The sequence below is a fragment of the Mustela nivalis genome (assembly GCF_964662115.1).
Source record: "Mustela nivalis genome assembly, chromosome: 17".
Taxonomy (NCBI): Eukaryota; Metazoa; Chordata; class Mammalia; order Carnivora; family Mustelidae; genus Mustela; species Mustela nivalis.
The window spans coordinates 30550002-30574960 of record NC_139036.1 but is presented as its reverse complement, the minus strand read 5'-3'; the positions used below and the strand labels follow the sequence as shown (position 1 = coordinate 30574960).

Here is a 24959-nt window from a genome sequence, read left to right as displayed (position 1 = left end):
GCAGGGTAGTCTTCCCTGCTGGCTTCCGGTATGCTAGCTTCTGGACAGAGTTAATCCAAGGCCTAGGACTTTGGGGGGCAATTGGGAAGCCTTAGCTTAGTCGTCAGCATCCTAAAGCAGCCCTGTATCTGTACCTCCAGCAAGTTCCTCACTTGCCCATGTCTGCTGTTCCATAGGAGCCCACCCCGAGCCTCTGGCCACAGGCACAAGGGAACCCGGGGAAGACCACAAGGAGGCCTCCTCCCCTGGAGCAACCGCACCTGCTGATGCTTTTGCTGGCTCTGGCTCATGGCTGGTTCTGTGGCTGGGAGCGGCAGCCAGGGCTCCTGGCAGCAGTGAACCTGCCCACCTTGGGGGCCTCGTAGGTCTTAGGTCTTGCAAGAAGGTCTTGAGGCCCAGGCAAAAAGAGTCATCTGGTTGGTCTCTGACCTTTTTGCTATTTCCCAGCCTGTCCCCATCCCCCGGCCATGACTGCAGCCCACACCACACCTGGACCCAGCCACCCCACCACCCTCTGCTGAGCCTGCAGGCTGGGTGGTGAGCTCCGCTTGTACCAATAAAAGACTGCTTCGGGCAAGAGCTGGTTTCTGCGTTAGGCTGGGGAGGACACAGCCTCAGCCTCGTGCTTTGCTCCAAACATTTGAGAGGAGCACTGCCAGGGCCCCACTAGGACTAACCCCTAAGCCTCTCTTGTGGGCTGACTCCAGACACTCTTGAGTGGGGAAGGGCAGAAAAGGGAAGGTTCAGGAGAATACCCTGGCCACGCCAGCAACCTGAGCAGAAAAACGGCCAACATGTTAGTCAGTACAAAAAGTTTTTATGTACAAAAAACACAATAAAAGATACTACCCGGCTAGCAGAAAGGACTGGGCACTGCCTTCAGCCTTCATTTCCTTGTATCTCAAATCCAACAAGCCCCGAGTGGCAGGAGGAGGCTACCCTGGAAAGAGGAGGCCGAGGCTCCCAGGCCAGGCATTCCGGATCTTCTCCTCTTCCTTTCTTGAGCCTCTGCTTGTAACGCAGGCTGTGAGGCAGGAGGTGCCTGCAGCTCTCTGCTCTCAAGACAGCGAGACAAGCCAGAAAAGAGGCTGTGTGAGCAAGGACTAATGGTGGGGTCACCCTACACTGGGCTAACCCAGCAGCCTGCCCTGGCATGACAGCCGCTCGCAGGAACTGAAATATGCAGAGAGGAATCGCAGGTCTCCAGTGGTACCGCCCCCCGGGCAGAGGGAGGCCCTGCCGAAGACTAGGCAGAGGCACCGGCCTGGGACTCTCTGCTCTTCCGGGCCTCAGCAGGCTGGTGGGGTCACTGGGGAGAAAGATGAAAAGGCAGGACGACACCAGCCTCAAACATCACCCGTCTTATCCTCTTGCACAGGGGGGAAGGGGGACAGGGCCGCTGTGAGCTAGGAAACCATGGTCCCCGAGGGGCTCACGAGGTCCTGGGGAAGGCTTTCTCGGGCCTCCTGCATGCGGCGCCGGGCACGACGAAAGGCCTCTGTGAGGGGAGCAAGTGGAGTGGTGAGCCACCGAGGTGTGGGGAGGGGTGGGGCTTGTGCCAATGCGGGGTGGCCGGCTAAGGGGTGGAGGGAAACCTACCCAGCACATTGTGAACGGAACTCTGCTGGCTGAACCCTTCCAGACGGTCCAGCACGCTCCGCATCCTTTTCCGGAGGGAACTTGACTCCATGAAGGCCCTGCACAGAAGCCCAGCACATGGTCAGGGCTGCTGCCCAGCCCATGAGGTAAGGCTCCCCGAGGCGGAGGGCCAGGGTCACTCACCTGGACTGCTGTAGGCAGTGCAAGCGGAAGGTGACACTGCCAGTGGTCTCGGTGCGGAAACCAAAGCGGCTCAGACGCTCTCCCTGAGGCATGCAGTTAAGACAGTGCCAGGTTTCTGGGGGTTCTAGACCCCAAGCACTGTGCAGACCCATTCTTACTCCCACTCTTGGAAAAGAGATCCACTGGGGGGGACCTTCTCCCAGCACCCAGACTCCATCACTTCAAGGTTAATGTGGGGCTCCCAACTGTACAACAGGGGATGCCCTAACCTCAGCTGAGAATAAGCAGTCTGAGAAGAGGTCTGCCACCTTTGGTGACTGAAGCCTCAGTGAAGGTCTGGAAGGAGTGGCCAGTCACTCTGACAGGACTTTAAATCTACTCATTTCCCAAGATCTCCCAGGATAGCAGTGTAGATGTCTGCACCTGGTTTAAGATGTGGCCATGACCTCCAGCTGAAGCCATGGGAAAGAAGGGACTAAGTAACAATGAGGCAACAAAGGGGCCTTAACCCTGATCCCACCTTCTGCAGAAGAAATAGGAACCTAAGCTCCCAACGTGAAGTCTGCCCTGAGACAAAAGGTACCTTGAAGGTTCCTGGTATCCGCACGTAGGAGAGGTCCTCCAGTTCCAGAGAGCCACCAATGAAAAACCTCCTCAGCTCAGCCAGCGTGCCAAGCTCCATGGGCCTCCACGTGGTGACTGTCAGGGTGTGCGAGCCTGTGCCGGGAGAGTGGGGCCTCAGCCAGAGAGGGCATGCGGTCCCTCACTGGACTCCCAGCAGTGACACAAGCCTAGCCACCACTGGAACATCTTGTCTGGGGACGACCTGACCTCTGAGGAGGGGATCCTGGTGGGTCTGGGGTACCTGTTTGGAAATCAGTCAGCTAGAAATTCACACCTCAGCTCTGCCAGTTATTACCTGTGTACCCAGCAGAAGTTTCTTCACTCCTCCGAGCCCCGTGCCCCTCACTAGTAAAAGGGCAATGGTAATGCCTCCACCTCGCAGAGTGGCTGGTGGGATTACCCAGGAAGCCCGTACACAATGCCCAGCACACAGGACACAGCAGCTCTTACCAATCCATTCAATGCACGGATACCAAGAGCCCACCCTGCCTGAGCGTCTCCCTCTAGGCTGAGAGTCAAAACAGAGGCGCTTGAAGCAGATGCCACAGACGCCAGGGCTGCTCGGCTTCCGAGGTAGCCGCAGGCTCACTCAGCTGTCTCTCAGGGAGCAGGGAGAAGGCCTCAAAGGAGCAAGGAATCCAGCAAATTCAATGCTTCTAATTCTAAATTGTGCCTCCTCCTCTGGTAGAGGCCAAATGTTTGAGAAGTGTTAGTGTCAGTCCTCGGAGCTGGGGCATGTGGGCGACGTGGAGGGCAGGGATGAGACATCACCTGGGGTGGCAGGCAGCACCACAGCACCATAGCCTTCCACACGATACCTCTGCCAGAAGTCCAGCGAGAGGACCTCACAGTAGAGCACAGGCCACTCCGGGAGGGCGTCTGGGAAAAGTGAGAGAAGCAGCCAGGTCACAGGAGGCCTTCCCCCAACCAGAGGACAGTCTGGGCCCAGGATCTACTGAGCTACTCACCAGCAGATTCGTCTTCATGGAGGAAGGAGGCCTCAAATGTGAACGGGTAGGAGAAGTAAGCCACCTTATCCTAAACAAGAGAAGTTTTATTTCATACTCAGGGTCAGGGGTAGGCAAGGCCTCACTGAGAATCTGTTCTCTCTGAGGCCAGTGACACCTTAAAAGGGAGAAAGAAAAACTATCCCCCCCCAACAGGGGAAATAAGAGGCTCAGACGGGACATAGAACCAACATATAAGCTGCTACCATCCTCAGAAAGACAGAGAGGGAAGCCCTGCACCAGGCGGCAGCCTGAGAGCCTACAGAGAAGGGCCGGACACAACTCTGACTGCTCCCCCGGCCGGCGCCCAATAATCTCCAGAGTCCCGCTCCCCTGCGAGACTCCCCTCCTGTTTTCCATACCATTCCCAGGGATTTGGTGGCACAGGTCTGTGTTATTCCTGAGAGCTGCTGGAATGCTGGGCTTGACCAATCTGAAAGCCAAAGACCATATATGGTAAACTGACCTGGGAGGGAGGTGGGGGGGTTGAGAAAAGAACAAAGTTCCTTCACCTCTTCATGCATTCACACACACCAACGTTCACCTAACATTTGCTGAGTGTCTCCTATGTGCCATGGCCAGTCACTGGGGATATCGTGGTGGGCAAACAGAAGTGATCCCTGTCTCTCAAGGAGCTAGCATGCCAGCTTGTGGGGGACACCGGCAACAAACCAACAAGAGGCTATCAGGTAGTGACAGAGGCCGTACTAAATACAGAGCAGGCTCTTAGACAGGGTGGTGAGGGAATACCTCTCAGAGGGGACACTTGGGCTGAGACCTGAACTCAGTCGTGCAAAGATAGGACAGAAAGGGTTTCAGACAAAGGAAATGACCTCCAAAAGGCCCTAAGGAGGAAATGAACTTGGCATGTTCAAAAACAGAAAGTATGGCTGGAATATTGTAAGGGAGAGATTGGCAGGGGCCAGCTTGCTCCAGCTTTGGAGCTGGGATTTTACTCTAAGTGGGAGGGAAAGCTGTTGGGGTTTAAAGTTCAAGAAAGATCCAACTAATTCACATTTTCAAAGGTTCCATTTGGCTGTGGTGTCTGTGGCAAAGGAACTGTAAAGGAGGCAAAGGGGTACGTTAGAAAATTAATTCATGGGCCTGGGCGGGAGATGGAGGAGGTTTGGTGCAAGGTGCTTGATAGAGGGGCCGGGGACATCTTCAGGAGACAGAGCCAACAGAAACTGTTGATGGAATGACTAGCTGCGGGAAGCTAGAGAAAGTGAGGAATCGAGGATGTCTCCCAGGATTTTGGCAGCAGCAACTAAGTAAACGGCATCATCATGTCCCTTAGGGAAGACCAAGAAGGCCGGTTTGACACAAGAGGGAGAATCAAGAGTTCTTGGATCATGTTAGGCAGGAATGACAAGTGGATATGAGCCTGAAGTTCGGAGGAAAGGAAGGCCAAGGCTAGAGAGAATACTAGGGGCCCGAGACATACGTAGTAGACAAGCCATGAGATGGACGGAACCACCTAGAAAGACTACAGAGAGGGAGAAATAGAAGGCCCAGGCCCAGCCCTGGACACTCTACAGCTCTGAGACCAACAGATGAGCCAAGAGCCAAGGGGACTCATGAGCCACCAATGAGAGCAAAGAGAGGAGCGTGGAGCCAGAAGCCAAGAGGAGAGTTCGAGTGAGGAAACGTGAGCTGTGCCACGTGCTTCTCAGAGGTCATGTAGTAGGAATGCAAAGATGTCACCACAGGATTGACAACTTGAAAGTGATCTATGATCTTGAAAAGAACAGTCACAGTTTCATTGAAAAAAGTGGGGAAGCCTGGGGCGCCTGGGTGGCTCAGTGGGTTAAAGCGTCTGCCTTTGGCTCAGGTCATGATCCCAGGGTCCTGGGATCGAGCCCCGCTTCAGGCTCCCTGCTCAAGTGGGAAGCCTGCTTCCCCCGCTCTCTCTGCCTGCCTCTCTGCCTACTTGTGATCTCTGTCTGTCAAATAAATAAATAAAATCTTTAAAAAAAAAAAACAAAGTGGGGAAGCATGACTTAATGCCTCTACAAAACTATCAGAATGGATATAAAAGAAACTTAGGAATATTACTTACTAGTAGATGGCAATTCCACAAAGAAGTGGACGTAGAGATTGTCATACTCATAGCCTTGTGCTGAAACTAAGAAAACAATAAACAATTTTAGCTTATTCTCCTGTCGCCCTTAGCACCCAACCCTGTACTGAACGGCCTATGCACTTCGGGAAGCAAGGCCCTTGAGGGCCAGGAACTCCCTGCGCTTCCAGGAAAGGCTCACGACTGAGTTTCCCAAGTAGGGCAGACAAGCCAGCACCTCCACCAGCGGGGACAGATTACCTCACAACTGTCGGGGCCTTGCCCAAGCATCAGGGGATCCCTGTCTGGCAAGGCACTTACCCACCTCTCCGTTTACAAAGAGCCGGAGGGCACCTGGTACAGTCTAAAGAAGAGAGAAGTGGGACAGGATCAGGAGCCAGGGGAGTCGGCACTCGTCCTCCAGCCGTTCACCAGTCCCTGGAAGACCTGACACTGGCAGCCGCCTTATGTGCTGCCGTGTGCTTCCTCCCCGCTCTCCCCTCACACGAGCGAGGCTGGGGGGTGGGCGGGAGGTGTAGAGGGAGAGGATCTCAAGCAGACTCTGCGCTGAGCATGGAGCCCAACGCGGGGCTTATCTCAAGACCCTTACCTTATGAGATCACAGCCTGAGCTGAAATCAAGAGTCGGAGGCTTAACCGACTGAGCCACCTATGCACCTCTGCTATATTTTAAAACACCTAAGAAGAACTGGGCTCTATATGCCAGTCTCTGATTTCCTTCTGGCATGAAGCCAGAAGCCATGTCCTTTAAGAGACACGATGTTACTCAGCCACAGTCCAAATGCTCTGGCTAAAGCCAGCTTGTGGTGGGGCAGGAAGCCAAGCCACTCACCATCTCAAAGTCTGTGCCCACGAGGCTGCTGAGATACTCCTTATGCCGGCCATAAAGCTGAGGAAAAAAACCATAAGCAAACTCAAGATGCAAACCCAGCCAGAACGGGGTCAGTTCTGAATGGGAGGGAGAAAAGATGCTGTAACAGGAAATGCCACAGAGAGCCCAGGCTGAAGCATCCACACCGCCAACTTTTTCAAGTAAAGCACAGAGGCTCCGGAGTCTGCTGCTCTGAGGCCCAGTCCTGTTCCTGGCACTTATAAGCCCCATGACCTTGGGCAGACTTCTTGGCTTTTCAATCTCAGCTTCCTCATTTATAAAATGGTAATAATAAAAGCACTCACCTTAAAGTGAGGAAATAAAGTACATGACAGGCCTCACAGAGCATGGTACATGCTCAAATAAATGGCCATTGTTATTATTATGATGTTACGGTAGGATCAAAAGCTCAGGTCTGATATGTCAGCAGTGCTTCCTATGTCAGGAAAGGGCCAGTAAGAAAGACCCTGCAAATGTGGGCATGAACCTCAGACACGGTCTCAGCTCCCAGGCACCCAGGCTCATCCCTGCACTTGGAAGGAGGTCACTCTTACATCCTTGAACACACGCTGTTCCCGCTCCTCCTCCTCTGGCTGCGCGAGGGAGGACACATTGTCCACTGTATACTTCCACAGCTCCTGCTTCTCCCCCTCGATCTCAATTCTGTAAGGTCAAAGCCACAGAAAGACCAGCTCTGATGAGATCTCTCCAGACCTAGCCCAGGAATGAGTCATCATTGGCCATACACCTTGCTCAAAGCAAACGAGGACGAAAGTGGATAGAACGATGAGCAGGTGAGGGAAACAAAATGGAAAAGCAGAAAGAGCATTAGAGTGGACATGGAGCATGGGTTGGGGGCCCATTTCTGCCTCAAAGTCATGTGGAAACCCTAAAGCATGACATTCCTGGAAACCAGTTCACTCGCCTAAAAAACCAACAGGCAGGCTTAGGTCATTTCTAATTTATAGCTCTTTTACTGTAAGACAGGGAGGTAGCAAGAGTCAGGCCAGAGGAAGAGACCTGGCTGAGCTCGTCCTGCCCTGCTCTGGCTGGTCCCTGCAGGCAGCAGCACAGAGAATTATTTTCACTTAACGATGCCACTGAAGTTACTTAGCTCTTTCAAACTGGTACAGCTGCCCACTTTCCAAGAACAGGGTCCCCGGGATGCTAATGGTCTCTTATAAAAGAGAATATGAACCATTAGCTGGGAATTTAGAAACCAAGACAGATGAAGGACTTTCTCAGAATCTCCTCAACTTGAGGCAAGAAGTGAAGCCAAGAAAAGGACTGCCAGTCCCCACGCCCCCTCTCTTCCTCTCCTCACCTGTAGGGTCCTTTGAGGCCAGTGAAGTCAGGTTTTACTGTGATCACACCATTGCTGTCCACTTTCAGAGTACAGAGGACATGTTCATACTTCTTATAGCCAAGCCTAGAAACCAGGAAATCAACACCCAGGTTCAACACTGCTGGTCCCACTAAGCGGAGAGAGGAAGAGGTAGTCAGCCCACGTCAGGGGAGAGGACAAAGGCTGGAGTGAGAACTGTCATAGTCAAATGCCTTCTTCTGAGTACAACTAAGAGGAAAAAGAAGAAACAGTCCCTCCCTTCTGCATTCCCCGGGGGGAACTATAACAGGGTACGTGATGGGTGACGAGAAGAGGAGGAGGATCTGAGCTGGGCAGTGAGGGCTTCACTCACTTCCCGTAGGGTCCCAGGTCTGCCATGATGTACATTGTCTGAAGAGGGGTGTTGATGACATGGTTGTTCCTGACAAACTCTTCTGAGGGTTCCCAGGTGACAATCCGTGACTTGAGGATGCTGCCCTCCCTGGAAGACACCACAGGAAGGCGCCACCCCCTGAAGAGCCCAAAGGAAGCACCTGGGGGAGCACACCCGGAGGAGGCCTCCTGCAGAACAGGAAGCTCGAGGTGGCAGACATACCCAGACACTGGCCTGGAAGGACTATGAAGCCCCCCGCCCCAACCCCCTACTTATTTGTACTCACATCCCTCGCCTGTCCTGCCGTCGCCGCCTGACATTGGCCATCCGTTCCACCAAGAATGATGGCGCCTCCCAGGCTGCGGTGGTCATTTTCTGACAGTGCTAGGGAAAGGGAACAGCCCTGTGTGACCCTTCTGGTCAGGGCCACATGGGATGAAGTGCTGAAGGCAAGCCCTCCTTTTGAAACCTCATCTGGAACCTATATCTAAGAGGTACACCCACCTCACAGTTATAAACGTTAGGGGAGGGCAGCAGTCGCACAAAGAAGCCAAAGAAGATTCCTACCATGCCTTGGTTTGTTCCAAGATCTTAGCAGCATATCATCCTTCAGAAATGAGTTTATTTATGCTAACATTAAAATGAGTCTGTCTGCAGGGGCACCTGGGTGGCGCAGTCAGTTGAATGTTTGATTCTTGGTTTTGCCTCAGGTCATGATCTTTGGGATCCTGGGATCAAGCCCCTCATCGGGCTCCATGCTCAGCACCGGAATCTGCTGGAGATTCTCTCTTTCTCTCCCTCTGCCCCTACCCCACCATGCACGCGCTCTCTCTCTCAAATAAATAAATCAATCTTTTAAAAAAAATAAATGAGTCTGCAATCTCTGAGTACATACCAACAAAAAGTTGAGTGAGTGTGCCTGGTAGATGCTGATGTTACCAGGTACTTGAAAGATGCCAAAGGGGATACAAAGTATCCTGTGAAAAGTCCTCCCATGGGTAATTCAACACTAACTAATTTCATTTACTTTTCTAAAACAGAAAACCCAACTTTTATATGCTACCTAACATAAGCATCAGTCTTTCAAAAACATTCATTTAATACCTGCTCCTTGCAGAACTACAAAGGTCATAGGCAAAAATCAGAAAATACAGACTTTTCTCTCAAGGAATTTTAAAAAATCTCCTGAGAAGAAAGAACATGTCATACAGGGACTGAGGCAAACAGCTCCCCACAGCTGTACTGAATCCTTCTTGAAACCTATAGATTCAGAGTTGTGGCTGCATTATCTAGATGGTTCAAGGCTCCACCCACTTGCCTTATCTCATGAGGCATGGAGGAAGTCTTCCCTGGGTCTCTAGCCTGCCTATCATGAGAGACACTGCCTGCTCCCCCAGGCCCTCCAGCAGGTGGAGAAGGAGCAGCAGCCACACCACCTGAAGACTGGGCCCAGACTCCAGCCTGGCTACCAGCAGCACCAGGCAGTTTCTGGAGAGGCTGCCTGTCTGAACAGGCTTCTGGTTTAACACACAGAACCCAATGAGGCCAGAAAGCTAGGGGAGGGAAAGAAGGAAGCTATGGGATCCCAGGAAAAACAATACCTCCTCCACATTGGTGTATCTATCAGAGTCTGTGTAGGTAAAAATTCGTCGGTTCTTCCTGCCGCCCGAATCCTCCAGTTTCAGGATCTCTTGTCGGTACTGATGATCCAAAGGGCTCTGACAAGCTGCTTCATTTCGGTACAGATCTACTTCAAACTGAGGTCACAAGGACACAGAGATCTACTGAGAATATGTCAAACTTTTGTTCCTGTAACTGTTTCGTCAAATCAGTTCTATAGAGCCAGTATAATTTGATATGTTCCCATAGCCCACTTCCACTTATCTGAACTAACAGAGGGCAGGGGATCCAAAGAATGTTAGAGCTAAATGGAACCAAAGTGAGGGTCTAGAACAATTAGACCCTGGTCTAGGTCTGGGTCCAGACCCTGTTACAGACAGCAGATTTCACCCAGAACTGAAAAGTGTTTTACCCAGGATCATAGAACTGGGTAGTGTCATTCACTATGTCATACTGCCCTTTAAACACAATGGGGGGTGAGGGGGGCGGCACCTGTATGGCTCAGTCAGTTAAGCAGGTCTGCCTTTGGCTCAGTTCATGATTTCTAGATCCTGGGATCGAGCCCCATGTCAGGCTCCATGCTCCATGGAGAGTCAGTTTTTCCCTCTCCCTCTGCCACTCCCCCCACTCATGCTCTCTCTCTCTCTCCCCCCACCCCAAATAAAAGGATAAGATCTTAAAAAAAAAATAAAACAGGGAAAAGTATAAACTGCTATAATTTTCTGGAAATCAGTTAGGCAGTATGTATCAGGAAGGCTTCCCTGCTACCAGCCAGGTGGAGGCGGAGCAGGTGGATGTAAACTGAGTGGAGAGGTGGCATGGGCTCACCTGGCTGAAGAGCTTCTCCTGCCACCCAATCACGACCTCTTCCTCTTCCTCTTCCTCTGAGCGGTGTCCACCTCCAAAGACCACAGAGTGAGTCAAATGTTTAAGTCAAATCAGCCCCACCTTTCACTCTGTGACTGGTTATAACCCAAGTCCCTGCTTTAATATTTGCCACAAAACCAGCTGGATTTTGGGGATTTATTAAGTGCTCACTCTAAACAAAGGTTAGAGAGGCTGTAGATGTATGTAGAAGCCAGGTTTAGGCCCAAGCAGTCTTAATTATCACTCTAATTTGAATAAAAGGAAGGCATGGCTCCCAGGAATTATTTAATCTAATTCAGTGTCAAGAGTTAAATTCAGGATATAGGCTGGATAGCTCTTCCTCAATCCCACTGTCCACATTTTCTAGAAAGGAGCCCTCGCGTCCTTGTCCTTACTGTTCCTGAAGCCATACGTCTAGAACCACAAGCACTGTAACCTTAGGAGACAAAGTGCCAGAAGAGAAGAGGAAAAGCAAATAAATTATTACTTAAAGAACCAAACCGAATACACTCTTGGCTGAGTATGCCTTTTTGAGACATGTGCTTCATAACACACCAGTGCACACTCATGCCTGGGAATATATCTGAACAGATACAACAAATACAGAGAGACTAGTGATTTAACACAAACACACTGTCCTCTCTTTCTCATTCTTCTGGCTTCTGAGATAAGGAAACTGCAGAAGCACAGTTGATGTTAATATGTACCTTTTTCAAGCCTACCCCAATTTTAAAATTGTTTTAGGTAGTGGGCATAAATATACATTTATGTATACATTTATAAATGTATTTAAAGTATACATTTATACACTATAATATACATTTATACATTTAATTTATAAAGTATGTATTTATAAAGTATACATTTATACACTATATACATGTATGTAGTACACACACACCATGTATATATGTATGCATAGTACAGACATTTATGTATAGTATCCACATACATTAGGAGTTTGAAGCATATTTTCTCTTAGCAAAAAATGCCACAATCAGTATCTAGTTTGCCAGGCAGGTGTTTAACCTATCAAAAGTATAGTCTTCTGTTATTTTACAACATCTGGCCATAGTTCAGTTCAGCTCTTGATGGCAAGAATCATGTCTTACTCAATTCTCTTAACACAACATAACGGAATAGTTAAAATTGCTTGAGATCAAATCCTTGCTTCAACATTTAGCAACCATGTGACCCTGGGCAAGGAACACAACCTCTCTATGCCTTTTCTCAGACTACAGATATGGGCCTACTCTGTCTTAAAAGGTAACTACCGCTCCAGGCCCTTCCCCAAGTCCCCAAGGGGTCACATCACCACCATACACCCACTGGCAGTTGGGTGAGGCCTAAAAGTGGCCAAGTCTATGAGGTCCTTCCCAGGCTGGGCAGCAGGCTGGTAACGGAGGAAGTTGCTGGATGTGATTCTTTGCAGGTGGACTCTGTCAGGAAAAGAAAAGCCCAGAACACTCATTACAAGACACACAACCTGAAGATGAACACAGAGCAAAGATGGGAGGAACAAAAGAAAGAAGAGGGTGGGACTTCAAGGTGTGTTGTGTGCGCATGAGCACGGCCGGGGGTCTTAAGGGGAAGGGTGCGGATAAGTGCATTGGGTACAGAGTTCTGAGCAATTTGAGAAGGGCAGAGGCTTGAAAGGGTTTAGGTAGGTCTGGAAGCCGTAAGTGAAGCGGGTTGAGGGTAGTGAGGGAGACGCCGGGAGACCAGGAGGCAGAGTCGGGATTGAAAGCGCAGGTGGGCACTCAGCAAACAAGAAGTGAGGTTCAGGCTCGAATTATCTGAGAGCATAAAAGCACAGGTTCTGGGACGATGCGACTACCGGAGGCGCAAGTTGCGCACGGGGTCCCGGGAGCGATACACAGCCTCCCCGGTGTCAGTGCTCCAGACCGCCTCCGCCATGACAGCTGTGACTCGCCGCGACAGCGCCGGAAAGCGCACCGCCCCCAGTTCCCCTGGCAACAGGGACGCGGGACTCGGGAGGCGGAGGAGATGCTGCGCGCGCAACCTAAGGTTTCTTGCAGTGCGCCGCGGGCGCGAGCCCGAAGCGAGTCGGACCCCGGTGGAGGGTGTGAGCGCGGTCCGTTTGGGGTACTGCAGAGTCACCGCTTACCACGTGTGCGACAAAGCTCGCTCACACCTAAGACTGCACATGATGCACTTAATAAATGAGGAAACCAAGGCAGTGCCATCGGCCCTTTTCACGTAGATTCAGAAATGATGATGGGGACTAGACCCAGGTGACCTGAGTTCCGGATTCGACTTTTCTCACCACGCCGCACTGCTTTCCACAGAATGCTCGGAAACTGTCCTGAAAATCGGTGGACATGACTCACAGAATGCACCCATTCTTCCCAAAGGAGTCAGGGAAGGCGTTGGCACTTACTCAGACAAGAAAATATATTCTTGGAAGAAAACCAAAAAAAAAGTGTCAGAAGAGTTAGTAGTCCTTGTGTTGGTATTCACTGAGCCGGAGAAAGAAGAAACAAGGAAGCTAACAGTAAGGAAGGAAATTTTCTTATTATTGAACTGGTTTTTCCCCTGTATATGTTATTTCCGGATTTTTAAGCCACCTTAAGACACTCTACTGGCCTCCTGAAAAGTCAGCAAAGTGCTATCCAGAAGTCATGCTTCATTGGACGATCAAAGCAGGGACACATCGTAACCGCCAGTCTGGCTCCCTGGCACCTTGGGGTAGGTCACCAGTTATCAACCTTTGACGTTTGCCACTCCCCCAAGAGAGTAAGCAGTTGTCCCCTAAACTCAGTAATCTCATGCCAGTTTGATTATATGGCACTGGGAGTCCTGGACAGCATAGCTGCTGTTGTGTAACACCAAGGACTCACCATAATAATAGTGCCATTTATTTAGTATCTAATACAGCCTGGGCACTCTGTTCGCACTGTCCCTAATCCTCATAGAAAACCCTTAAGTAGGCATTGCTACTTCCATGTAATGGATGAAGTTAGGGAAGGCCAGGGCTTAATGGGCTTACTAAGTTTGAACTCTCATTAAGTGGTGAAGGAGCTGGGATCCAGGTCCTTCTTTTGAAGCCTAAACACCTTCCACTCTGCCTTGCAACCTCTCACTTACCACTGAGCTCGTTAGTCCATAAAGGCACACAATCTCCAACGTGGGAAACAATTATTTCAACAGATAGAACTATGGAGGCTTCAGAATACTTGCTCTTAAAAATAGTCTCATTTTTCCTTTTAAAATTGTAAATAGACAACACTATGCCACACGAACAACAAATGACAAAGGCGGAGCATGCAGCAAGAGTTTAGTATAGGGGCGCCTGGGTGGCTCAGTGGGTTAAGCCTCTGCCTTCAGCTCAGATCATGATCTCAGGGTCCTGGCATCCAGCCCCGAATGTGGATCCCTGCTCAGCGGGGAGCCTGCTTCTTCCTCTGCCTGCTGCTCCCCCTGCTTGTGTTTTCTCTCTCTCTCTGACAAATAAATAAGCTTAAAAAAAAAAAGCAGAAATTTATCTGGAAAATTTCGAATAGTTGGGATTTAACATCTAAATAATCAATTTTTCAAGAAAGAAGTCATAATGGAAATTAGGAAATATCTTGAACTGAATGAAAAGCAAAATACAATGTATCAAAATGTTGGGTATGCTTAGAGAGAAATTTATAGTATAAAATGCTTCTATAAGAAAAGAACTCTTGGGGCGCCTGGGTGGCTCAGTGGGTTAAGCCGCTGCCTTCGGCTCAGGTCATGATCTCAGGGTCCTGGGATCGAGTCCCGCATCGGGCTCTCTGCTCGGCAGGGAGCCTGCTTCCCTCTCTCTCTCTCTCTCTCTCTGCCTGCCTCTCCATCTACTTGTGATTTCTCTCTGTCAAATAAATAAAATCTTTAAAAAAAAAAAAAAGAAAAGAACTCTTGGGGTGCCTGGGTGGCTCAGTGGGTTAAAGCCTCTGCTTTTGGCTCAGGTCATGATCCCAGGGTCCTGGGATCGAGCCCCGCATCAGGCTCTCAGGGAGCCTGATTCCCTTCCTCTCTCTGCCTGCCTCTCTGCCTGCCTCTCTACCTGCTTGTGATCTATCTGTCAAATAAATAAATTTTAAAAAAAAAGAACTCTCAAACCAATAATCTAAATTTCAGTTTTAATAATCTAGGAAGAAAATAAAACCAGAGTAAGAAGCAGGGAAAGAACAATAAACCTAAGAGCAGTAATCAATTAAATAGGAAACATAAAGACAATCTTTTTTTAAAGCCACATCTAGAATGGTGGAGGAAGAATCTCAAAAACTGACTTGTTCATAAAAGCAGTGAGAACGCTGGCAACACTTATCATCAACTTTTTCAGAAATTTAGAAGTTAACCAAAGGCATGCGATAATCCAAGGAGCATTTATTCAAGCAAAATAGCCATATTTCAGTAGGAACTGAGAGATATGTGGCATTTTAATTGTCCTCTTTCTTCTCCTCAGCTCAAGCTTACTGTGAATAGCCTTTTCTCCTTAGGGGAATGTCAAAAGCAATGACATTGCTTTTGTTTATTATTGCAGTTTCTTAATACTGCAGCTGCTTGAGATGATGATAATAACTGAAACAACCAAGAAACTAACCAAAGCCTTGAAAGGAAAAACTGGGAACTGATATGCCCATTGGAGTTTTCCAAAGCTCCGATATTATCCTGGAAATCTAGAAGACCACATACATGTGCAGGGTGGTGTGTATATCCAGGAAAGACATGAGATGCTTGACTCTATCATATCTATATTCATATATGAGAAATAGAGAGCTTAAAATGTATAATGTTTATATGAAAAGAATTTTTATATAAATATGTTCAAAGAACTAAAGGAAACTATGTCTGGAGAATGAAAGGCATGTAAGAGAGTGATGTCTCACCAAACAGAGAATATCTGTAAAGAAATATAACTTATTTTTGAAAAGAAACAATAGAAATTCTGGAATTGGAGAGAACAATAAATGAAATGAAAATTCACTAGAGAACCTCCATAGCACATTAGCACTGGCAGAAAAATGAATGAGCAAACTTGAGTACAGGCCAGTTAGTTAATCCCATACCCAGACCTTGGTCTCTTCCTACCATACCATTCTCCATTACAAAGCCAGCAGGGCTCATTGGAGAAATGATTGATTCCTTGAAAGAAGCAGAATGGAACCTCTTAGGCACCTCTGGGCTAGGGAGCACCCATTAGAGCAATCCTGAGGTAGGTCGTTGTATGAGCTGTTGACAGTCAGCGTGCTTAGCAGCTGGTCAGGGGGACCTGGGCAGGGCACCAGCAGCATCTGTTACAAGTACATTTGAGGGAGGTGATCCTAGGAAACACCGGCATGGGAGTGGGGCTAAACCCAGGCCAGCTCACTCAGGGCATTCCTTTCCCTCGCTTCTTCCAGGCAGTGTACCAACAGGTGGAATAGGTGGGACGTCATGGGTGTTTGCACACTGACATCACCAGAGCTGGCAGGAGAATACAATAGGTACGCAGTACCCAGAAGCTCAGCTTCTGAAGACGTTCCTTCATATGCCCTAGTCAGATCTCAAGTGCCTTTGTCCAAGAAATATACTCTGTTTCTGATAATTAACTGCTTTTATCTTGGGCAGCCCCATTTTCCCTACAGTGTGTCCCAACAGGTTAGCCCAGGTCTTCAGTGACATGTCAAGACTTGGAGCAATAGGAGTGTTCTAAATAGTAGGACTCTGATGACATTGGCTTCTACGGCCCCTCCCCCCTCCAAGAAGTTTCCATTTTTAGAAATACAAGGACTTTAAAATTCACGTTCTGTGCTCCTCTCTCCCTTGGTATCCTCATAGTTTTTTTTTTTTTTTTTTTAATTTCCTCTTGGGTGCCTGGGTGGCTCATTTGGTTAAGCATCTGCTTTTGGCTCAGGTCATAAGCCCAGGGTCCTAGAATCAAGGCCCACAACGGGAGTCCCAGCTCAGTGGGGAGCCTGCTTCTCCCTATCCCTCTGCTGTTCCCCCTACTTGTGCTCTCTCACTCTCTCTGTCAAATAAATAAAAAATGTTAGGAGTGCCTGGGTGGTTCAGTGGGTTAAGCCTCTGCCTTCAGCTCAGGTCATGATCTCAGGGTTCTGGGATCAAGCTCTCTGCTCAGAAGGGAACCTGCTTCCCGCTCTCTCTGCCTCTCTGTCTGTCAAGTAAATAAATAATATCTTTTAATAAATAAATAAAAATTTTTAAAAAGAAGAGAAAAAAAAAGTACTGAGCAAAGAAGTAGGTTGCTACTGAAAGCAATGAGCTCCCCAACCTGGAGGTTGTAAGCAGTGACTTGGTGACCATCTGTCAAGGATGAGGACGAGCCGAGCCTCTTCAGCTTTGATGTAAATGATCTTGTGAAAGACGCAGATTCTGAATGGGCAGTCCGGGATAAGGCTTGGGATTCTGTACTTTTTTTAAAAGATTTTATTTATTTATTTGACAGACAGAGATCACAAGTAGGCAGAGAGGCAGACAGAGAGAGAGGAGGAAGCAGGCTCCCTGCTGAGCAGAGAGCCCGACTCGGGGCTCGATCCTAGGACTCTGGGATCATGACCCGACCCGAAGGCAGAGGCTCAACCCACTGAGCCACCCAGGTGCCCCCAGATTCTATATTTCTAAACAGCTCCCAGGAGATTACAACGCTGCTGTCCTCAAACCTCACTTTGAGTGTACAGGATACAGTGGGAAATCCTACGATAGGTAGAAAGTTCAACTAGATTAATAGTTTCCAAACTTGCCTGCATGTCAGACCCACTCAGAAGATTTATTAGAAATAAGGCTTCTTTAGCTCAGTGGCAGAGATTTGAATTTCCTGGATCAGGAGCAAGGCCTAGACATGTGTATTTTTCACAAGCTTCCCACTAATTCAGACCGTGTTTGGAAACCACTGAACCAGAAGTTTCCTAAATGTATTTCAAATTCTAAGCTTCCTTTTCTCAACAATCTGACAAATATCAATCAGGATGGGACAAAGGGAGGCCGGCAGTGTTACATGGTAGCCAGCACAAGGTCAAAACATTTCCCTGTTATAGGAATCTACATTTACACTCACTACCTTTCCTGGGAACTTGGCATTTTCCATCCTTTTGCAGAGTGACTTCCATTGCGCTCCCAAAATAGCTACGTTATTGATTTCTTGAGCGCCATCAACCCATGGTGTTATAACATAAGTATGTTAAAAAAAAAAAAAAAAAAAGGAACTTCCACCATGAGTTTCTTGGAGAATTTTTCCAAAGACAAAAATAGCAAGGAAATCTCGGCCCTGTGTGACACATTGAAAATATCCCATAAACATGAATAACCCAAATGGGGCTTGTTAGAGCCATGATCTCTTAATCCAGAAGCAGCTGTGAACCAAGAGTTGCAGAGCCCTAATCTAAGGCTATAGATGTTTATTTTGTAGATTTAATAAATTCCAAGAAGACAGAATCACAGACAGTGATTCCTGTTTTTCATACCTGGGCATCATCCTTATCCTTTCTTGTGACAGAGTCACATACGGAAGGGTTCGTGGAGATGGCAAAGACCTGGTCCTAGACCTTGGGGCTGGAGAGAGAGGCTGGACATTCCCCCACACAGCAGGGGATCAGAGAAGGGCCAGTGAATTGGTAGGATGCAAAATCCATGGGCTACAGGGGAGAGCCTGGAAAGACGCAAGCATTAGGGAAGGCCCGTAAGGTTGGCCCTGACGAGTGCCTTGGCAAACGGGTACAGGCCCAGAGGAAGAAAACAGGCATATAGGGGCCTGTTTCTGGGTGATCTTCCCACAGTCCCATCAGTCAGGATCCTGTGTCCATCCAGTGTCCCCACAACACACAAGGGTGTTCTCACTGTGGGCCCCCTTCTACTCCTCTACTTCCCTACGTGAGCCCACTTCCCTATACCTTCCCCCAATGTCGTCTTGCTCAGGGTAGCCTCCATTACTCTCCTCTGTGTTAGACACCTGCCACATGCTTTCAGAGCACATGTTCCCTTATTTTCTGCCATTCTCTCAGTTGTAGTTACATAGTTAGAAGTGTAATTTAAAAAAAAAAATTATTCCCATCTCTAAGTTCCATGGAGGCAGAAATCACATTGATTTTGAGTCCCAAGGCATCCCCAGAACTTAAGAGCCCAGCACAGGGTAGGCACTTGTTCAATGAATGAACAATTATCTTTTTATAACTCTTTCTGCTTCACTAACCAATGAGCTTCCTAAGAGGAAGAACCCAGACTTAATTTATCTTTGTATCCTCAAGTAACCCAAACAATTGCTCAATGCATGCTTACTTGGATTGTACAGTTAAAAGATCAGCAGTCGCAGTGCCCCAGGGAATGAGCTAGAGTTGGGGGGTAGAGGGGGTGGGGTGGGCGGGTTGAATTCCAGGGTTTGGACAGGAGAGGGCAACAGTGAGGCCATCAACTCAGAAGCCCTGGTATTTAGATGAAGGGTGGCCTCCTAAGGTCTGCAGTCAGACGAGAAAAGAGAAAACACAGATTACTGTTAACACTGAAGGCTGGTTTTAAGATGTAATGCTAGGAAAGCCTGCAAGACTGCTTTCTGGTGGACAGACATCCCCACCTGTGTAGTAGCCAGACCCACAGGGACTTCTGAGAGCAGGGAGCAGCTAGCTCAAAACCAAGAGCTGACACCTCAGGAGACGGGGTGGTCCTCATGGTTCCCATTACCTCTCTCTCATCAGACAGCAAGCAGGCCATGGGGGTGCGGGGTGGGGTTCCCCACAGTCACCGAGACAGACAGGAAGTCCAACAGCAGATGCCAAACAATTTTTATTTCCCTCTCTCCCACTGGTGACACACCACCCGGCAATGAGGACATGGGATTTAAGCAGGTTCCTTTCTTAGTTTCAGCTTTGGACCCTGCTTGGGACTATAGCTGGAGGTTCCAGAGACTCCAAGGGAGCGCGAAATGTGAAGTCTTAAGAACAAGCTCACCCTGCTGCGGCTGCTGGCCCCCGTGGCTCAGAACGCCTCCTGCTAACCATCTGGCACATGTGAGTCATGCCTCATATGTCTGCACGCGGGATCGCGGGTGGCCCCGGCAGCACCCCAGGAGACAGGCAGGTGTTGTCATTCCCTTTGCCAGTGGAGGAAGCCAAGGCTTAGAGACCGATTGACCAAGTGAGACCCAGTGAGACCTTCTAAGCTCACTGTCTGTGACCCCTACCGCCCAGGCTAGCCAGACGCTTCTCCAGGATAGCGAGAGTAGCCCAGAGAACACAGAGCACAGGTGAATGTGGCTCCTATCATGGTGTCTGTTTTAGCTGGATGTGAAGAAAATTTAAAATTTTTGTGTAAAAACAAACCCAGGTAACTTCTGGAGCAGGACATGAAAGCATAATTCTTGAAAGTGAAAATGCAAGATACCAAACTTCTAGTTAATAATAATGTAACAGTGTTGCTTGATTAATTGTGACAAACGTACCGCAGTGACATGTTCATCATACTGGAAGCTGGGTGTGGGTCTGTGGAGCTTTGTGCCCTCTTTGCAGTAATACTGTAAATCCAGAAGTGTTCCAAAGTAAAAGTTCTGTCTAAAAAGGTGAGGCATTAAAGGAATTGTAAGATCTCAGATTCTTCCAGGAGTACCTGCTCACAGTCCCATTTTGTTAGAGGTGCACAGAGTCGATAATTGAAAAGCACCGCCCATGCCCTATTGTTTGCAGAATAGAAGGACATTCTACAGCTTCCTAAAAAGTCTGGATTTCTTCTTTTTTTTTTTTTTAAATATTTTATTTATTTATTTGACAGAGAGAGATCACAAGCAGGCAGAGAGGCAGGCAGAGAGAGAGGAGGAAGCAGGCTCTCCGCGGAGAGCCCGATTCGGGGCTCGATTCCAGGACGCTGGGATCATGACCTGAGCCAAAGGCAGAGGCCTTAACCCACTGAGCCACCCAGGCGCCCCAAGTCTGGATTTCTTAATAAAAGAACAAAATGGCAGAACTGTAAAGATTTTTTCCTCCCTGGGCCTCTGCCCCTTCTTTGCACGGCGAGAAGAACGACAGGCAAAGAAGCACCGAGCACACCCCAGGTTCCCACCAGAGTGGAAGGGATTCTATTATAGAGTTGGTTTAGGCACCTCACCCTATTCTAGCCTCTCCAACACTTTTCCAGAGCATGTGATCCGTGCACACCCCCAGATCACCTGGGTGGAGCCCCAGCAAGAAGTAATGAGAACTCGTCCACTTACAGGAAGTGTGGAAAGTGCACCCAGTGGCACCCAGCAGGCACCACCCCCGAGGGGTGGGCTAGTCATCAGGGAAGCAGGCTGCCTTCTCAGGGAGGTCCATTCAGGACTCCGGCCTCCACCCAGCACAGGGACCTCCGGAGGCAACTTTACAAGACTAGGGGCACATGGGTCCTGCTGCTCCTGCAAGAGTCTTCAGCCACCTGAGAAATAGGCATTGGAGTTTCACCTTCAGGTAGAGAAAGAGCTTCAAGCTGATGTTTTCTCCCAACTATGAAAGGACCAAGACTCAGATATTCCTCATGATCACTCGGCTCTATCTCTGTGCATCTTAAGATGGGCGGTGGGGCTCTAACTGGGGGAAAATGAAGGAGAGAAGAGAAAAATCCAGAAATTATCTCCTCCAGCTACACCTGAAAGAGTCAAAGTATTTTAATCAGGCCAGGAAATGGTTTCCAGAAACAGCTTTAGAACTGATAGTCATGAACTTGAACTTGAATGACTAACTTAAGTCAAGGGTTACACCACTGTCATCATCTTTATAATCAAAACAACTATCATTGATTATTCAATATAATTTAGAGCTCTTAAGATATCGATAATCTAATTTTGACAACAGAAAAATGTATAAAGAGATAATAAATAGGAAAAGCAAAGGGGAGAGAAAGAACCAATGGGCAGTGCCCTCTGGAGCTTGGCAGATAGGGAAGGCTTCTTGGAGAAGATAGGGCTTGAGCTAAACATTGGGCTTGGACAAAAAGGGAAAGAACAAGCTAGGCATGGAGGATGGCAAAAGGAAAGGCACAGGAGCAGGAACATGCACAGCATGTTAGAGCAAAGGAGTAGGTGAGTTTCGCTGGATTGGAGCGCTTGGGTTGGGGGCTGATGTGTGATGGGCTAGGAGAGGTGGGCTGGGAGGCAGGATAGAAACTTGGCTTAAACTCAAGAGTTTGTCCTTTGGGTAGTGGGAGTTCTGTGGTGAAAAGTCTATGAAGGACCAATGGATAGGAGCTGGTGACTGGGATGTGAGACAGAAGGAAGAGAAAGAGAAAGAAAGGGAGCAGGAGGAGAAGGAGGAGGAGGAAGGGGAGGAGAAGGAAGAGGAGAAAAATAAAGGCATCCAGGAGGACTTTGTGGTTTCCAGCTTGGGTGACTGAGCGAATGATCATATCCCCAGCAGAATTTTACTTCCCCTTTGTCAGCAAGAATCTTCTCATTCTTTTGTTTTGATTGTCCCCCAGAACTAAAGAGAACCCCGTCCCAGCTGGTAACATGGGATTCTGGTTCCCTGTTTGTGCAAAGAGAACTCAAGGAGATGGGACTGGTACAGAATTGTTCCAGGGGACAAAGCAGACAGGTACTAGGGCCTCTGGATCTGATGACAGGATCCTAAATGGCGGAGGCTCAGGGAAGCACCTTGGTTATTTAGTGGATCCATTTCTCTTTTCAGACAAGGAAACTGAGGCCTGCAGATGAAGAGTGACTTCCCCAAGGTCACACAGCCAGTGAGAAGCGAGCTAAGACTGGAAGCTGCTTGCTGCGTCTTACACCAGCGCTCCTTGCTTTTCTGCATGTTGCTTAGTGTTTCATGTGTGTGCACATGTGTGTGTGCATGTGCATGTGTGCAATACGTGCTTGCAACACGTGCTTGCTTGAGCCCCAGGGGCATTTATTGGAGTGGTGTTTTGTCTGTGGATTTACCATAAAGCATACCTTACCAGACTCCTCACATAATAATGGTAATAATTCAAGGTTGCTTTTGTTGAAAATCCAGAGTTTGGGGCACCTGGATGGCTCAGTGGGTTAAAGCCTCTGCCTTCGGCTCAAGTCATGATCCCAGGGTCCCTGGATCGAGGCCCGCATCAGGCTCTCTGATCAGCAGGGAGCCTGCTTCTCTTCCTCTCTCTCTCTGCCTGCCTCTCTGTGTACTTGTAGTCTCTGTCAAATAAATAAATAAAATCTTAAAAAAAAAAAGAAAATCCAGAGTTCATGTGTGATTATACGATAATTAGCTTGTCTCCCCATCTCTACACTCAGCATGTCTGGATTTACTTGGGGTCACATTGTCTTGGCGGAACTCAGATCTGTTGCTTCTCGCAGCCCTATCCTGACATTACCCTGCCAAGGCAGGGAACAGATCTGATGCCTTTTTCATTTTAAAACAAACTTACCAATTCATCATTTGTAAGCTTAGAAGAGAGAGGGTTAAGAGTAAGAAAAGAAAAAAAAATGGGACAGACATTAAGGCCAGGTGCTCAGCAAATACCCAAGAGGAGAGAGAATGAGAGGAAGAAGTCTGGTGGGAAATGGGAGAACGGCCTTGACCGAAAAAAAGGATTTTCATTTATTTTATTTTTTTTATTTTCATTTTTTTTTATTTATCTGACAGAGATCACAAGTAGGCAGAGAGGCAAGCAGAGAGAGAGGAGGAAGCAGGCTCCCTGCAGAGCAGAGAGCCCGATGTGGGGCTGGATCCCAGGACCCTGGGATCATGACCTGAGCCGAAGGCAGAGGCTTAACCCACTGAGCCACCCAGGCGCCCCAGGATTTTCATTTAATGAAGGGAAAGGAGGGACAGCATTCTTCCCACTCCATCAAGGTTCCTGGGGTCCTTAAGCCAGAGCACTTGGGTTCCACCTTCTCGAAGTAGAACAAATAGACAAGGCATAGATAGGGTAACATTGGCCTATGGAGGGGCGCCTGGGTGATTCAGTTGGTTAGGAGTCCAACTCTTGATTTTGACTCAGGGCATAATCTCGGGATGGTGAAATAGGGCCCTGTGTGCCAGGCTCCATGCTCACTGGGGAGTCGGCTTGAGATTCTCTTTCTTCCTCTCCCTCTGCCCCTCCCTACTGCATACACTATCTCTTCCTCTCTCTAAAATGAATAAATAAATCTTTTTAAAAAACAAAAAAAATTGGCATATGAGGCCATGCTGGGGACAAGAAGTCTATTTGTTTGGTGTTCTGGGAAACAAGAAAAGGAAATGCATTTTAGCCAGGAAAGAAAAAAATAACCCGTCCAGCTCTGACTGATAGCCAAGCCACTGGGAGATGGATGCAAACAGACAGCTGAGGAAGGGACTAGCTAAGCTTCCAAGGAAGATGGCACCTGAAATGATGGGTCTATGGGGGGTGGCATGATCCATGGGGAGTTTGAGAGCCACAATCACCTCATAGAAAGAGAGGGGCCACTATATCACTAACCATGAGTGTCACTTTGATCAGCCAAAGGTGTTTTTTTTTTTAAGATTTTATTTATTTATTTGATAGACAGAGATCACAAGTAGGCAGAGAGGTAGGCAGAGAGAGAGAGGAGGAAGCAGGCTCCCTGCCAAGCAGAGAGCCCAATGCGGGGCTGGATCCCAGGACCCTGGGATCATGACCTGAGCCGAAGGCAAAGGCTTTAACCCACTGAGCCACCCAGGTGCCCCAGCCAAAGGTTTGGTATGCAGCATTCAGAATTCTAATTCTGGAAGGTGGTAAAGGTGACCCAACCATGTCTGAGGTCAGTTGGACTCTATCTCCATTGGTACTCCCAGCTGCTGCTGCTCTATTACTAAAATATCTTGGAATCTCTGCGCTTATAAATGAAAATGCGTTGGGTTTTATAGCTTTCTACTGGACTTTTTTTTTTTTTCAAGATTTTATTTATTTATTTGACAGAGAGAGACACAGCAATAGAGAGAGCGCAAGTAGGGGGAGTGGAAGAGGGAGAAGCAGGCTCCCTTGCCCAACAGGGAGCCCAACACAGGGCTCGATCCCAAGACCCTGGGATTATGACCTGAGCTGAAGGCGGGCACTTAATGACTGAACACCCAGGTGCCCCTCTACTTGACATTCTGTCCTCCAGTCTCCATTTCTCAGGCCACTTTGCCATTCCCTAGTAGGGAGACCTCTAGCTGTGCTGAACAGATTTAACTAGATTGAGATAACTCCGTGAAAACATGTCATCACATGACAGCAAAGTTCTGAAGACACAAATTAACCACAGGACAGTTACACGTCCCTGTGACTGGCTCCAGGTATGCTTCATCCGGAGAACAGAGGAAGGGTCATAGAGGTCTGGAGTTGACACTGCCCCATCCTTGCCCATTACAAAAATGGTCAGGTCTAGAAAATATCACATCTTGTTATAAGATGATCAAGAGCCAGGCACAGTCAGACCTGCCTTTTGCTGTTACCTTGACTCCAGCAGTTCACTATATCATC

General features: G+C 48.5%; 2 protein-coding genes and 1 long non-coding RNA gene across 9 annotated transcripts in view; 2 read left to right on the top strand and 1 right to left on the bottom strand.

The window, feature by feature from the left end:
• Positions 1–863, top strand: part of EPX (eosinophil peroxidase) — a 240871-nt gene extending 240008 nt beyond the window's left edge. For all 6 annotated transcript variants that reach the window (XM_082705983.1, XM_082705985.1, XM_082705982.1 and 3 more), the window contains one exon: positions 177–863. The gene's annotated coding sequence lies outside the window, so the exon portion shown is untranslated. The remainder of the gene's footprint in view (positions 1–176) is intronic.
• Positions 798–12519, bottom strand: MKS1 (MKS transition zone complex subunit 1). Of its 2 annotated transcripts, XM_082705990.1 has the most exons (18): positions 12406–12519; positions 11898–12007; positions 10530–10600; positions 9683–9838; positions 8368–8465; positions 8061–8189; positions 7688–7792; positions 6918–7026; positions 6325–6381; positions 5794–5836; positions 5473–5538; positions 3776–3846; positions 3375–3444; positions 3178–3285; positions 2366–2499; positions 1783–1865; positions 1600–1697; positions 798–1498 (listed from the first exon to the last, which is right to left on the bottom strand). In XM_082705990.1, exons 1-18 carry the CDS (start codon positions 12483–12485, stop codon positions 1407–1409), a joined length of 1680 nt encoding a protein of 559 aa, XP_082562116.1. In that variant the 5' UTR covers positions 12486–12519; the 3' UTR covers positions 798–1406. The 2 variants fall into 2 exon arrangements, with proteins under 2 accessions (XP_082562116.1, XP_082562117.1); XM_082705991.1 differs by lacking the exon at positions 1783–1865.
• A 74-nt stretch (positions 12520–12593) lies between these two features.
• Positions 12594–22727, top strand: LOC309851155. Its single transcript, XR_014304663.1, has 3 exons — positions 12594–13277; positions 19407–19555; positions 22199–22727. It is a non-coding gene; the product is annotated as an uncharacterized lncRNA (long non-coding RNA).
• Positions 22728–24959: the final 2232 nt, after the last annotated feature.